Source organism: Misgurnus anguillicaudatus, chromosome 22 (genome assembly GCF_027580225.2).
Source record: "Misgurnus anguillicaudatus chromosome 22, ASM2758022v2, whole genome shotgun sequence".
In the NCBI taxonomy this organism is placed as follows: domain Eukaryota; kingdom Metazoa; phylum Chordata; class Actinopteri; order Cypriniformes; family Cobitidae; genus Misgurnus; species Misgurnus anguillicaudatus.
Genome location: NC_073358.2, coordinates 7,912,219 through 7,928,941, shown reverse-complemented (window position 1 = coordinate 7,928,941; position 16,723 = coordinate 7,912,219). Strand labels below are relative to the sequence as shown.

At 37.9% G+C, this 16,723-nt stretch overlaps 2 protein-coding genes across 4 annotated transcripts in view; one reads left to right on the top strand and one right to left on the bottom strand.

Moving 5' to 3' along the window:
• Positions 1-16,723, top strand: part of pappab (pregnancy-associated plasma protein A, pappalysin 1b) — a 127,587-nt gene that overhangs the window by 2,910 nt on the left and 107,954 nt on the right. For both annotated transcript variants that reach the window (XM_055200624.2, XM_055200623.2), the window contains exon 2: positions 2,056-3,139. In XM_055200624.2, the coding sequence (XP_055056599.2) occupies positions 2,056-3,139 (1,084 nt within the window). The remainder of the gene's footprint in view (positions 1-2,055; positions 3,140-16,723) is intronic.
• The window catches only part of LOC129440985 (uncharacterized), a 171,553-nt gene that overhangs the window by 102,010 nt on the left and 52,820 nt on the right, over positions 1-16,723 (bottom strand). The window contains exon 2 of one of the 2 annotated variants that reach the window (XM_055200631.2): positions 7,879-7,947. The exons of the other annotated variant lie outside the window; for it this stretch is intronic. The gene's annotated coding sequence lies outside the window, so the exon portion shown is untranslated. The remainder of the gene's footprint in view (positions 1-7,878; positions 7,948-16,723) is intronic. 2 annotated transcript variants of the gene reach the window in all.

The window sequence follows — 16,723 nt, the reverse complement described above, 5'->3', positions numbered from 1 at the left end:
ATCGGTTTCGTTTCGAACACATACGTTTACATTTTGCTTGTACTGTGTTTGAGGTTTCTGTGCAGTTTATTTTATGGCAAATTACAATAACTTAATAAGCACCTCATAAAACTGTCAATAGCATTACTTAGGGGTTTGTAATGATGGTCATAAAAATTTAAATATTCAATTATCATGTTACCGAAGAGAATGATTTATGGTTGCTTGGTGTAGTGTTGACAAGCACTTGGTGTCTCTATAATGCTAATAAATACTTTGCGGTGGGAGGCTTCACAAAGATGTGATTTATTTCATGGGAATAATATCATAAATAACAATTTATCCTAAACACGTGCATAAAATAGATGATTTCAAGTATGTTGTAAATGTTTATTTACAGTACACGACCATAAGCAGAACACAAACTAATAGTTTAAATAATGCAGAATTGATAAACAACACAGGTGTGTCACTTTTTCAAACAGCCATTTTTTTCGTTTCTTTCATGCTCCCTTTGTAAGTGCTCTGTCCATGGTGCTGGATACTGAGATTGCATATGTACTCAAAATGGGTGCTTTTACAAAATATTGGAAAGGATTACAAGGCGTGGTGAATTTGGCACAAAGGCCCAGCTACGGTTTTCAATAAAAAGGCATTTTAACTCAAGCTTAAACTTAATTCAGTCACTGGAGTGATTTGAGCAATTAAGTTTTTTTGCAAGGCAAGCAACATTGCGTTTGTGTGTGCGTCATTCGGTGGTGTTGTTTCTCTCTTATCTTTAAGCTGGCTAGGTCTGTAAAGCCATGACGATGATGCAGGTTTTTGAGAAAGCAGATCAGTGTCACATTTACATTTTCGAGGTCGTTCGTCCATTCATTCAACACCCGTTTTAACCTCCCCTGCACCGAGCCCCTCGCATGTCTAAAGTTCAGTGCTGGCAAGAAACGTACCTGTTTGTTATTTCCCACTTAGTGGTCTCATTCCAGGATTTCACAGATTGTAATTTCCTCAGTTTTATGGCACAATTTATTTTTATAGATGCTGGCAGCGGTTCTGCTGGCAGCCCAGAAGTGAGAGGGAACTACGTGCTCCTGTGTGCTCTTTAGTAAGGTGCTCCCGAATGAATGATTCCTTTAAAGTGGTCAGTCGTAGCCGTCCAACCATTCTCATGCATTCAGCTCCACCGAAGCACTTCAAACCTAAAGCCTTTCCTTGTTGGGAGAATGCATACATTTGAAATGATCTTGCATATGAGGTTTTGCGTGTGTAGTAGTAAATAGCATATACAGTAGTAATACTTTCCTCTGCTTCCTTGGTCGTGTTTTACAGCTTTTTTACCCTAAATGAGTTTCACTAATTACCCCTAAAAACACTTCTGACTGCTGCGGGAGAGGAGAATTCCTTATATATTAACTACATCTTCAAAGTTTACTTAACAGGATTAAGCAGCATTGCCGCATGCATTTTTAGGGCTTTTTGAATGAAATGTTCATATACACGATATAAAATACTCATTACATGCTCTTTCACGCGTGTGATTACGAAGGACACAAGGCTGTTTAATATAAGAATATGTTTCCTTCAGTAGCTTAGCACATGGTTTCCAAATGAAACAGGATGAAGGGTTTTAGAGCCCCTATCATAATAAGGACTGTGCCGAAATAGGACCATTTTTGATTTCAGACATCCTTTACTGCTCAGGCACATTTAAAAAAAAGGACTGAAATTTCAAGTAACCTTTGCTCTGTTGATACAAGACCACACTGTCTGGGCCTGATTGTTAGCAGATGCTTTCTTGTAGGCCTGTAGTCGTAAGACTGGACTTTTGCAACGTTTGATCATGGGAACCATGTTGCGTTCCACACTTTCAAGACAAACACATGCAGTTTCTAGTCACACTCGGCGACCGTGTGTGGTAAATTACGTCTGTGATGTTGCGTCAGACAGCTTAAACCTCAAAATAAATCAATATGTTCTCACTGCGATTAGCATGAATCCAGTCACTTTAGTTTTGTAGAATCTAAATTAAATGTAGATATTGGTTTGCCCTTATAAAATTTGCCATATGTCTTGCAGGACTTTACGATAAATGCTTCTACGCATCCAGTGATAGAGGATGGCTGGTCGGCATCAAAGCAGTCAGCGACCAAGTCAATCGTGACCCTCGCTTCTTCTTCTCCCTCAAGACCGACCGAGCCCACAAACTTACCACCATCACCTCCAACGCACCCTACGTTCCCAACCAATGGTCACACCTGGCTGTCACCTACAATGGCCTCTTCATGAAGCTGTACGTTAATGGGGCGCAGGTCGCCGTAAGCCGAGACCAGTCTGGTGAGATTTTCAGCCCGTTAACGAAGAAGTGCAAGGTGCTAATGATCGGGGGCAACGCTTTAAACCACAACTACAGGGGAACAATGGAACACTTGAGCCTGTGGCACAGGGCTCTAACCCAGCGTGAGATCATCAGATACATGGGTCGAGGTTACGGTGACTCCGACGTTGACATCTCACAGCAGGTAATCCGCGAGAACTTCGAGAATATGTCAAGAAGGTGGCTCACGGTAAAAGACGGCAGCTTCCCCAGGTCGGAGCATTCGGACAGGCCCCGGGCAGGTGATCTCGGTGGTTCTCTCGACACTGGACTGAAACCTCCGCCTTGTGGGCAGACGGTGTGCGACAACGTGGAGGTGGTGACGAACTACTATCAGCTCTGGAGCTTCCGTAAACCCAAGACGGTGCGTTATCGAGTGATAAACGTTTACGACGATGACGGACTGTGGCCGACGGTCACCGACCACCAGATCAACCTTCAGCATCAGCATCTGAACAACGCTTTCCGAGTCTACAACATCACATGGGAGCGCACCATCCACAACGTATACAACTCGTCCTTGCGTAACCGTCTGGTACTGGCCAACTGTGACATCAACAAGGTGGGCGACGAAGAATGCGATCTGGAATGTAACCACACCCTCACAGGCTTTGATGCGGGATACTGTAGGAGGCAGACGGCACGCTGTCCTGAATACAAACAGGGGAACGGTGTTTGCGACCCAGAGTGTAACTGGGACAATTACTATTACGATCACGGAGAGTGCTGCAACCCCAACATCACAGATGTGACAAAGACCTGCTTTAATCCTGCATCACCCCACAGGTAATTCTCAAAAAAACTTCTCCTCGTACATGCAGTTATGCAGAGCTAGCGTATTGGATACGGATTAGTGGTTTTGTAGGTACAAGAATTATTGTTCTCGTGAAGCTCGGGGTTACAAGTTCATTGTTGTTTAAAGAGTCTGGAAAGACTTGAGGGAACTCTAGGGCACGGTAAATTTCGTACTTATGCGCGCAGCTTTCAGAAATCTCAATTTTGTTCCATTAATGTATTACGATGTGACATCCCAACAGCATCGTAAGCGCTGAACTGGAGTCAGAGTTCTGAAGCATGAGTTTCACTACAGACGTTCAAGACCGGAGGCAGTTTGAGGGACCATTAAACACTATAAAGGATTAGACTCTGCCGTATGTTTCGATGCTCACTGTTTAGTGAATTTTAGCCTTGTGTTTGTGTGTTTCATGCATCCCCGGAGTACATTTTGGCATGGATTCAAAGTTCAGGAACCAATCGCTCTTTACTCCGTGGGTGAAATAAACTACTCTCGTGGCGACCTCGAGAAGATTTTAGACATACTTCTCCTTTTTTGTAAGCTTATAAAGTGATTTGATAGAGAGTAAGTGGGAATGGAAACTATGTCCCCCTAGACAAGCAGGGAAGCCAATCACCGCTTAAAGCAGAATCTCCAACACTATTACTTACAGCGTTAGAGACCCTACTGGGAGTGCTACTCAGGAAAAATAACCCTCCAGAAATATGTTGAGGTTGTGGGGGCATTGGATACTTTCGGGGTAAAGCACAGTATTCATTCCCTGGATGATGGGACAAACCAAGTTCTCCTTTCCAGTCTTCTCGGAACTTGGTTCCTACTGTAAATTGTTGTCGTACACACTGTGCGTTTAGCAACGTTGAATTCTGATATACGCTTCAAAACAAATTGCGTTGTTTAGTGCACACCCTTTGATTTTTATACATTATTAATCAGCCAAACAAGTGCATTTAAGGACAAGCAGGAACCCAAACCCGATTTGAAGGGAAAACGCGTTGGAGTCCAAAATGAAAGTTTTTTCTTAGAAAACAGAAACTGAATATGGCACCGTGATGATTATATTATGGTTTACGCATGCAACGTCTGCAAATTTGAATATTAAGATTTTATAGGCATCGCTTACCATCCATGTGGTTGGTTGCATAAATAAGCTTGTCTTACAATTCAGAAATGGTCGTTACTTAAATAAAAAGGTAGATTGGTCTCATTTGAATACACAAAGTAAAACTGATTAGCCCTAACTGATTGTTAATTGGTCGTAACTTGTCATGTATGTTTAAGCAGTTTAAGTAGACGAACTGATCTTACTAAAAATTTGATTTGCTTCAGGCTTCACAACCTCATGCATTGTGTCACTGCTCGCAAATTACATAATGTTATTGCTTCCTGTCCTTCTGCGGTTACAGTTTTTGAGTTGACTGATTTTGTTTTCGAGTCGCTGTATTTACAGTCGTCCAGTTGACGCGTATGCGAGATGAGACGACAGCGTGCGGTCAACCAGCGAGGGGAGAGCACTTCAACTTGTTGCTTGTTTTCATTCGATTATGGTTTGTCTGGAGAGCTTTGCCGAGGGCTGGATAATGAAGTGATTTGAGACTCTTTTTTGATTGTACAAGTATGCATCAACAAAGAGTTGTGCAAGAACAGAAAAATGAAATCAAATGCTGCTGTGATTTTAGTATGCGATTCCTGCAAGATGTCAACCAACAGACCGTTTTATTAGCAAGTCCAAAAACAGATTTTGTTCAATCTCTCTGTCATATCTGTATATTTTTTCAAATGTAAGTGGTATATGGATGGTGTTTTGGCTAATAACAACTAAGCTGCCTTCAGTATTGCCGAACAGCTATAATATGCATAATAAGCTATTATAATTTGTGACCCTGGACCACAAATCCAGTCATAAGGGTCAATTTTCTGAATAAATAAGCTTTCCATTGGTGTAGGATAGGATTTGTTAGGATAGGATAATATTTGGCCGAGATACAACTATTTGAAAATCTGGAATCTGAGGGTGCAAATAATCAAAATATTGAGATAATGTAGATGTGTTTTAGGTGATTTCCAGGGCACCTGCTTGGTGTTCTGGGCAGTTGCTAGGGCATTGTTATCCAGTTGCAAGGTAAGGTAAGGTAACTTTATTTGTACCGAGGGTAGATTTGGCTGCAGGTAAAAAAAGAGTGGATTGTTTACACACACACACTCACACACACACACACACACACACACACACACGCACTCATTCACACACACACACACACACACACACACACACACACACACACACACACACACACATTCTGGTTTCCATGTTTTGTGGGGACATTCCATAGACATAATGCATTTTATACCAAACAAACTGTATATTCTATTCCCCTAACCTACCCCATTCCCTAACCCCAACCATCACAGAAACTCTTCTCCTACTTCACATTTTCAAGAAACATCATTCTGTTTGATTTATAAGCTTGTTTCCTCATGGGGACATCTAAATGTCCCCACAAGGTCACAAAAACACTGGTATTCCTATCTTTGTGGGGACAATTGGTCCCCACAACGTGATAATTACCAGGTACACACACACACACACACACACACACACACACACACACACACACACACACACACACACACACACACACACACACACACACACACACACACACACACACACACACACACACACACACACAAACACACACGCACATGTTGGTGTATGTGGTTTACAGGGACATTTCCATAGACGCAATTCATTTTATACTGTCCAAACTGTTATATTTTATTCCCCTAACCTACCCCAGTCCCTAACCCCAATGTCACAAATACCTGTTGGCAGTCTTTAATCTATGATAAACTACCATTTAGTATATTTTTTTAGCTTTTCCGTTTATGGTGACACTCTTTGTGTCCCGTAAACCACGGTTATAGCATAATAAACATGTCATTATACACTTTTCATGTCCCTGTAAACCACATAGACCAGTGCTTCTCAAATAATGGGGCGGGACCCCCAGGGGGGGCTCGATGCGACACCAGGGGGGGCGCGCGAGACCCCGGGGAAAATACTTTTTCAGGAAGTGATTTTTAAAGACATTACACCCCAATCACGCTGATAAGCCGCTTGTGCTTTTTATTATTATTTATTGATTATATTTAATTTGATTTTTCAGTATCAAATGGTCAAAAAATATTATACTCTAAAGAAGGATTGATTTTTTTATTTCAGGCAAATTGATGCATTTTAATCTTTTCTGTTACAGACTAAAAAACAATGTTAATAAAGTTATTCTTTGTTGTAAGTTGATCGATATTTCTTTTTTTGTGTTTTCTTTTTGTGTTTTCTCAATGTTAATAAGGATACAATGTTTTGCAGATGTGTAATTTTAAAGACAAATTATACTATTTACAGTCGCGGCGGAGAGTTGGGGGGGGGGCGCGAAATGTTTACCTCTTCCTAGGGGGGGCGTGCCAGACAATAATTGAGAAGCACTGACATAGACCAACCCACACTCACACACTTAAGGGACATTGACAAAAAACAGTGACATAACAGTGGCAACAGTGCTCCAGACATAAAAAAGGATGTTTTAATTCTTTTAACTCTTTCCTCGCCATTGATGAGTTAACTCGTTAATTAAGAGAAAACACTTCCCTTCCAATGACGAGTGTTTCTGGCAATTCGTATTTCCACTATTATCCACCAGGTGGCACTCTTACCCAAACCATTCAAACTCTGTGTATGTTTTGTTCATCGCTCTGAATCTGAATTCCTTCACAAACATGCAATGATCTCAGCTTTTTGCTCAAAATTTTGTATTTTTGAAGAAACCTTCCCATATTTGAGAGGTGATAAAAATAACTGGATAAACACTGGATGAAACAGGGTTTTTTTGCTTGAAAGCAGAGGGACTGTTCTTTCATTTGTTATATGTTGTATGTTTATATATTTAAAGAAGAACATTTTCTGGAAGGCAATAAACTTGTGAAAATCATAAAAAAGTTGCCGCTGACCGGCAACTTTTTTTTATGCTGGTGGGGAAAGAGTTAAGGGCTAGTTCACTGAAAAATTTAAATTCTGTCATCATTTACTCACCCTCAAGTTGTTCCAAGCCTTTATAAATTACTTTGTTTTACTGTGAAATATTTTAAAGAATGTTTGTAATAAAGCAGATCTGGGGCACCGTTGACTTCTATTGTTGAAAAATAAATGGTGCCCCTACACTGTTTGGTTAGAAACAATCATCAAAATATCTTCATTTGTGTTCAGCAGGACAAAGACTTGAGGGCGAGTAAATGCTTACAGAATTTTCATTTTAGGGTGAACTATCCCTTTAAAATTGCTAAGGTTTAATAACTTGCTGTTTCATCTACACTATGCATACTCAGCAACTATGCAAAAGTCACTGCCTACAACTTTTTATGAGTGAAATTTAGCTGCAGTGACAAGCACCACTAGTTAGTGTGAACTACAGTACATCCCTAAGAGTCAGGGATGTCACATTGTTATATGAGAGTATTAAACAAAGCAATGCTTTCCACACAGCATATTGCCCATAATATTTTTGTTTGTGTTAGAGCAGTCAAAAGTATGTTTTTCTTCATTGTCTTGGCGCTCTGTTTTGTTCTGTGTTCTCCTGAAGTAGCGATCCAGATGTAATTATGAGAGTAGCCATGTGTAAAACTTAATCTAAACCACTTGGGTTGTAAACTAAGCCGGCTAATAGCTGGTTACCTTATCAAGGATTTGGACAGGAAAGGCACAGTCTTAGCACCTCAGCAGCACCTACACAGATGTGACAGCCTAAAAAAGAAAAATAGACTGTCAATCGGTCTCCTTTCACGCATACAATGCCGACAGAAACACACACGGCCACAGAAATACCCAGTTTAACCCCTGGTGTTTATTAGTATGGTTGGATAAAGAGTTAAGCCTTGGGGAGAGAAGGATTTCCTCTTTTAAACTGAAGCAATTAAACAGTCCTTTTACACGCACTGTGAGGGCAGCAAATTCATTTGTGTATGTGAGGAGTTTCTTTCAATAGTGACTTGAGTGGGGACTACACAACATTAGCATCACTGAATGGAGTACACACAACCTTATAATGTAATGTAATGTATAATTTACAATATTGAAAGGTAAAAGGCATGACAATATTCAAGAAATATGTGATATTCAATACACAGTAATGCTTTAGGTTTGTAAAATCTGTTTAAATGATAAAAAATTATTTAAAACTAAAAATTGTGTAACTAATGTATGTGTTTCATATTCTTTCTGAGAAAGGAAAGCATCACTTTCTTTATCTCGCCCTGTGTCTTTGTTATCTGCATCTACCTTAAACTTTGACTATACATAACTTTTTGAAGCAATGAAATTAGGGATGCACCAATACAAAAAATTTTTACCGATTACTTAGAATGACATCTACTGATACTGATAGATACAGCCAAGTTTTGATAAACATAATGTTTCGAAGTTTTAAAATTAGTGATGCAAAATATTTCTGTGCTGATACCGTTATTCGACTACTTACAATGAAGTCTACCAATACCAATACTTTTGCTTTACATAACGTTTTAAAGTATTAAAATTAGCAATGCACCGATACAAAATATTTCTGTACCGATTCCGATATTGGACTACTTACAATGACGTCTACTGATACCGATACTTTTGCTTTACATAACGTTTTGAAGTATTACAATTATTAATGCACCGATACAAAATATTTGTGTGCCGATTCCGATATTGGATTACTTACAATGATGTCTACTGATACCGATAATTTTGCTTTACATAACGTTTTGAAGTATTAAAATTAGCAATGCACCGATACAAAATATTTGTGTGCCGATTCCGATATTGGACTACTTACAATGACGTCTACTGATAGCGATACTTTTGCTTTACATCACGTTTTGAAGTATTAAAATTAGCAATGCACCGATACAAAATATGTCTGCGCCAATACCGTTATTTGATTAGTTAAAATGAAGTCTACTTATAACAATAATTTTGCTTTAAATAATGTTTTGAAACATTCAAATTAGCGATGCACTGATACAACATATTTCTGTGCCGATACCGATATTTAATTAGTTACAATGACATCTACTTATACAAATACTTTTTCTAAACATAACGTTTTGAAGTATTAAAATTAGCGATGTACCGATAAAAACTATTTTTGTGCCGATACTAAAATTTGATTACCAGTAACGAAAGCTATCGACATGTTTTGCTAAACATAACATTTTGAAATATTAAAATTAGGGATGCACCAATACAAAATATTTCTCTGCTGATACCGATATTCGATTCCTTACAATGACATACTGATACAATAGATATCAATAGTTTTACTATACGTTTTAAACTAGTAAAATTAGGAATGCAGTGATACATAATATTTCTGTGCCAATGCCGTTATTTGATTAGTTACAATGACATCTACTTATACAAATACTTTTGCTAAACATAACGTTTTGAAGTATTAAAATTAGCGATGCACAGATACAAAATACTTCTGTGCTGATACCAATATTTGATTACTGTTAGCGAAAGATATCAACGTGTTTTGCTCTACAGAACATTTTGAAATATAAAAATTAGGGATGCACCAATACAAAATATTTCTGTGCCGATACCGTTATTTGATTACTTACAATGACGTTTACTGATACCGATACTTTTGCTTTACATAACGTTTTGAATTATTAAAATTAGGAATGCACTGATACAAAATATTTCTGTGCCAATACCGTTACTTGATTAGTAACAATGAGGTCTACTGATACCGATACATTGCTTTACATAATGTTTTAAAGTATTAAAATTAGTGATGCACATATACAAAATATTTCTGTGCCGGTACCGATATTGGATTACCGATAGCGAAAGATATTGACATGTTTTGCTAGACATAACATTTTGAAAAATGAAAATTAGGGATGCACCAATACAAAATATTTCTCTGCCGATACAAATATTCGATTCCTTACAATGATATTTACTGATACATTACATACCAATACTTTTGCTTTACATAACGTTTTAAAGTATTAAAATTAGGAATGCACTGATACAACATTTTTCTGTGTTTGTACAAATAGGCTACTTATATTGATAAATACAGTTCTAATTTTTTCTCCGAAATCCTAGAAGTACAGAGCGAACCAAACTGCAATTCTGTTGTCATTGTGAACCAATTCAAAACAAGCACACAATGTGAGTTTTGCTGCATTTTTTATTTGCCCCATTTAATTGTCAAAATATAATCTCCCCCGATCACTGGATGTTTAAAACAATCGTCTAATGTCCGAAAGTCGGAAAAATGCTTTTATCTGCCAATACCGATATATCGGCGCATCCCTTATTGAAGTCATTCAGTTATTGCAGATCTTTTTGCAATATACTCATTTACAGTTTTTCCATAAATGTTAATATCTTCCAGTCCTAACATACTTTTATAGATTTTTAAAAAAATCTAAGATCAAAAATCAGCATTTCAGTGAATTCCCTTTAGTGAAATTAAAGAACAATTGATGTATCATTTAGCTTGAACCACTCTCTCCAGACCAAACAAGAGCAGTTAATTGTACTAAGCGGTTAAATCGAATCGCTCCGAGCTTCCTCGACTTTGCGGCATCCGACAGATGAATAAATATATCCACATTTACACACAAATGATGTCTACGGGGTGATCAGAATCCTAATGAGGTAATAACTCTCAACCTTTTAATGAAACAATGGTACAGTACAGCTTTAAATATTCATGGCCATATTTTAGAGATTGAAAAAGTGTAAACATGATTTTCAGAAGCTGGACGTAAGATTAAAAACCCACACAAATGTTACTATAGACTAACATAGTGCAGGTGTTTTCTGTGGAAACATCCATACTGATGTAGTACATTACATTTATTCTCCTGAGTGGTTTACAGTCGTGTTTGTTTTTATATTCATATGACATTCCCATGTTTTTCCTTCTCTCATCTCTTGTCTATTCTTCTCATTCGGTATATCGTTCGAACGTCCCCTTCCACATCGAACATCGCATGATAATATCCTCCTCCTTCACCCTGGCTCTTTTTATGGTTACTGTCTGTGAATTATATTATTTCTGTAGAGGTCAGCTACAAATTATCCCGCGAGTCTGTGAACCTCACGCCCGGTTGTGCGTGATGCTAATTGTGTAGATGATTGATCACTCCTCTTATGTACTTGGAGCTGATGAAAAGATCCCTGAAAGGCTGAGAAAATTATAGGCCTCTCAGCCAACCGCCGAACACTGCCATGCCAACCCGCCCCGAGCAGCTCAGCGCGAAGCTAGTACATCTGGATGTAAGGCGTCTTTACTGATTCAGATGAATAATACATGGGTGTAAATGGATGAAGCCATAATCATGCATTTAATAGGCATTAAATATAAATGCATCAACACAACTCTTGGAGCACTCTGAGTGCAGCCAGGCGGATCCGATTTGCTGTGACGTCTGCGTTTTGTGTCATTTTTTACTTATACAGCACAACTGCCCTTTTTAAGATATTGGCACTTCAGGGAGCAATTGGCGGGGGGTGCTGTCAATGTGATTACTACCTGTAAAATTTATTAGATCGCTTGAAAAAGTGTCACTCACTTTCCTACTCAACAGAACCAGCAAAGACATCCAGTGATCCTAAGCGACGTTGTGCAACGTCCGCTGATGCCTGCATACTTTGGCTGGACCTATGCATACTTTTGTAGTAGGCCTGCGTCCACGTCTGATTCCTGTTGTGTTTCGTGAGTGAGCCAGTGGATTAAACTTAACTGAACTCAGATTAGGTGACTTTGACCTACAGTAGTGGAACGTTTTATTAATGCGCCGTCCCAGTCTTTAAAAAACACTTACTCTATAGCTGACTTATTCATCTTGCCATGATACTTCCTGACCCCCTTTCCCCCTTCTGTACAGCCAAAAAGACAGCCAAATATTTTCATAGGAAATAATGAAATTCCTGAAATTATTAGGAGGGAAACCTTATATCAATGTCCCCTGAGTTGGCTTCTGCACTTTCACAAGCAAACCTCTGGCATCTTTTGATGATGACTTACATTTTCCTTCGTTTTTCTTTGTTGAAAAGATCAGGCATCATTACCTGTTATTGCACTTTGAAAATATTTATATTTTTGATTTGGTCAAAGAAGTTTGTTCACCCGTAAATGATCTCGTAATTTACTCACCCTCATGTCATCTCAGATATATTTATTTCTTAGCTGAGCATAAATGTCTGATAAAAGCCTTTATGGTGGCCAAAAAAATCACAGATTTTAACTAATAAAAAGGGACATATAATGAAAATCAGACTTTTTCCATGTTAAGTGCTATAATTGGGTCCCCAGTGCTTCCAATAACCTAGACAATGTGAAAAAATCACTCCGGTGAATTTGGCTCCCCTTGTGACATCAGAACGGGATAATACCGCCACTTAATCAGCACTATCCAACTGGCATTTGGTGAAGAGATCAACTCATTTGCATTTAAAAGGACACAACGAAAAATGGCACATTTTTGGTCACACCCACAAAGTGGCAATTTTAACATGCTATAATAAATTATCTATATTGTGTTTTAAGCTAGAACTTGACACAGAGTTCCCACACCTTAGTTTACTTCAAATTCAAGGACCTTTCAAGGACTCTCCAGGTCCAATACCCTCAAATTCAAGGACTAAATGTGGGGACACATTTCAAGTGAGAGCAAGGTTACATTGTGTTACCTTTTAAGATACATTGTTACAGTTCCCTTTCGAGGAAACTCACGCTGCGTCACTGCAGTGATACCTTGGTGACGCCTCCAGGGGTAAGTGCGTCTGAATGTGTATATCAAATTCAACCAATGGTGAGGCTTAATGACAAAGACAAGGAAGTATATCGCTATCTGAAATATTGCCAAAGGCGATGTTACAGGGACGCAGGAAGTATGGCAAGAGACACAGCATCTTGTTCCCTTTTCAGGGAACAACAGTTACATACGTAACCCGAGATGTTTTAATGTGTCAAACACAACCATGCAAAAAAGCATTTTGGTATGAATCAACATTCACATACAGAAGATATAAGCATTTAAAGCGAACAGTTTAGCACGTGTGCTTAAAAAGTCTAGAATTTTTATAATATTATGCCACTGTACCCAGAGAATAATATGGATTTTTTTTCAAAAAACTTCTTGCAGAAAATAGATACAAGCACTTTCAATGACCTGTATCTATGTATGTATATTTTCAAGAAACAAGGATTTCAAGGACCCGTCGGAACCCTGTTAACATGCTATGAGGACACCATAGATTTAAATAAATATATTTTTAAAAAAAAATCTTAAGTCTTGCGAAATGTCCCCTTTAAGTCTCTTTTAGAAAAGATTCAGCTGAACTCAAACAAATCATTTCATGTAATAATTTAATTTCAAAATGCAGTAATTTTTCTTGCAAACTCATGCAAAATAAATTCTTATGAGCCTCGTGACGAAATATCATATGACAACTAGTCTCAAGACCAGAGCCGGATTAACCCAAAGGCAAACTAGGCACGTGCCTAGGGCCCGATTGGCGGGATGGGGCCCAGACAGAGGGGGAATTTTTTTTTTTTTTACAAATGTCCCATCTACAATTTCGCAGCTGTCGGGCGGGATCCCCATATGTCCAAAACCATTGTTTTTCAGGAAATTAAAAAAACGCCGTATTTTTAAGTTATTAAACATTATTTCATTAAAGACGAGCTTTATGACTCGGGAGCAGAGAGATACGAACTTATGCTCTCATTGATAAAAATGGTACGGACACAGACGTCGCCGCTGCCAGCAGTGTTCAACAAATACTGCGGTCACATTGAGCCTTAAAGACGATGCTTCAATAGTTAACCAAAGCTGACTGTAGTATACATCTTACTAAACTCGATTTTAAGGTTTACGATCTATAAGTGATGCAATACAAAACACGATGATGAGCGGACTGCTGTCTAATAAGTGGAAATGAATCTGCTCGCAAACTTACCTTCGTGGCTCACGGGCTTCCTTCTGCACAGACGCATTACAGCTATCGAGTTTTAATAAATGTACTTAAACCTAACTATTTTCACTTGTTAGTGCCTAACAAACAGAAGTATTATATTAATTAAACAGCCATTTTATCTCCAATAAATAAAACATTTACTTGTGTTTAACATTCACAAAATAATTTAATGGTGGTATGCAAAACATTCAATTTAATTCAAAATTGAATTCAATAAAAACATTGCTGCTTGTGTTTTACATGCACAAAATAATTTAATGGTGGTATCCAAAACATTCAATTTAATTAAAGTATTATATTAGATACATTTTAAAACTTCAATGCATGTATGATAAGCCTAGTAATACGTAAATATTTAAAATACATCAATAACTGATATCATAGGTTAACACAGATAAAATCATAGTTAAGTCTTTCTTTATTAAGCCCATTACTGAGTGTATTTGTGTTTGTGAGTTTATGACTGTTGTTGTCTGAGGTGGTGACTCGGATGGGGACGCCAGTCATCAGAATGGTTGATTTTCAAGTTCATCGTTCCACTCTGTACCTGACAGAGTTCCTTTAAGGACACAGACGTGGCTGCAAAAAATAAATAAATAAAGGACAAACGATCATTTCCCTACGTTATATAATAAGGCATGTTTGCGTATAATAACGAGGCAAAAAAAAAAAAAAAAAAACAGTTCCTTGCATAATAATTCATGACAGCAATGGCAGAACTAACGTTAGCGGGGTCAAGATGTTTTTTCTTTAAGCCCCACAAAAATCACGTTAGATACCAAACATGATAACAAAACCAATGGATAGTGGCTAACTAAGTCAACTGCAAGCAATCTGTGTTTTAAATTCACTTCACAAACGTGAATAGCGTAAAGAAAAATCTAGCAGCCTCAGAAACGATACATTAGACTTTAGCACTACCATTACTTTGAGATAAAACTGTTATACATAATATAAAAACTGTTATTATATAATTCATATAACTGAAACATAAATAACCAGTGTTTTGAGGACATTTACCTCAGTGGACGTGTTGCTCGACGAGGATTTCGTTGCGATTCTCAATCTTGAAGAGAAATATGCAGCGAAGCTCTCCCGCGGATTACTGACACCTATTGGTTATTTACTGGTACTACTGCCTTAACAATGACACTCCCAATGGATAAGGTGAGGATAATTTAATAGCATTTAATAGAGCCGTGTAATGACGTATAAATAATAAATTTAGCAAAAAATTGTCTGATAAACTGGTTAATATACAACACATGACTTGGTATACAAACAACCAATTTGTAACCAAAGACTAGGCTATGTAAAATGTGAATTAACTTTTATTAGTAACTTTGGTAAGTTTCAGATTTCAATTCATAAATAACCTCGATGGGGGGGGGCAAAAAATGCAGCCTGCCTAGTGTAGTCCATTTATTTAATCCGGCTCTGCTCAAGACATACTGTTAAAGGAAGAAAGTCATATAGACATAGGTGGAGTTTAGGGGGGCAGGGGGGCAATGCCCTCCCAGACCAGAGCCAATTATGATTTTGTGTGAGATATTAATGAAATAAAAATATAAGAATTCATATTTGTCTTATCTTAATTAGCTAAGGCTAAATAGTTTTAATTCATTTAATGTAACCATGAAGCTACACTCTCTCGCTAATCTAAAACGCGAAACTCCGCTTATGCATATTGTCGCTGTCTGATGAAAACCACGTATGTCCATTTTGCCGATTTTGAGTTTTTTCGACGGATTGAACCCTTCGTAGTTTGCAAGAGACATTTAATAAATGTATAATTAATATTAGATAAACAAAGCGTATTTAATAAACTAAGCGTATTCATCTGTTAATACGAAACGCGACTTGGCCATTCTAATTAATGATCGGAAGAATGCGTATCGACCACCGTTACTGTAAAATATGCACGCATGTCCATTTAAACTGATTTTTGGTCAAATGTGGATTATATCATTACACTGGCAAGAATATGGTTACATGTAAAGATGCCGTACCAAGTATGACAACGCTACATTCAACTGGTTTTGAAATAAGGTGTTTTTTCACTTCCTGAAAAGTAACCATTTTGGACATACGTAAGTTTCATCGGGCAGCGACGATATACATCTCAGATTACATAGGAATTTGTTATTCTGATATAAGACTTAAGAGACATTTTTAAGAACACTGCTAGTTTAGTCCAATCTCACCAGGTAACCAGTTGGTGCTCCGAGGCCATCGAAGTGGATGTTCTTTACCCATAAAAAGTCAAAAATGATGACCAAAGTAAAAACTAATGTAATGCAATGAATATTGTAAGGACACATTGTCTTAGAAGTTTAAAAATGAAAAATTAAAATGATTTTTGATGATGTTTTTGAGTTCATGTGGAATGAGGCAGGTAATTTGAGGTCGACACCACACAAGATGTTTCCCCTCTGTGATGCCTCTCATTGACAGCTGCGCTGGCTTCCAACGTCACCACCGCAACAAATCATCAATTTTCTGCCCCTATTCCCTCCCCTCCCTTGTT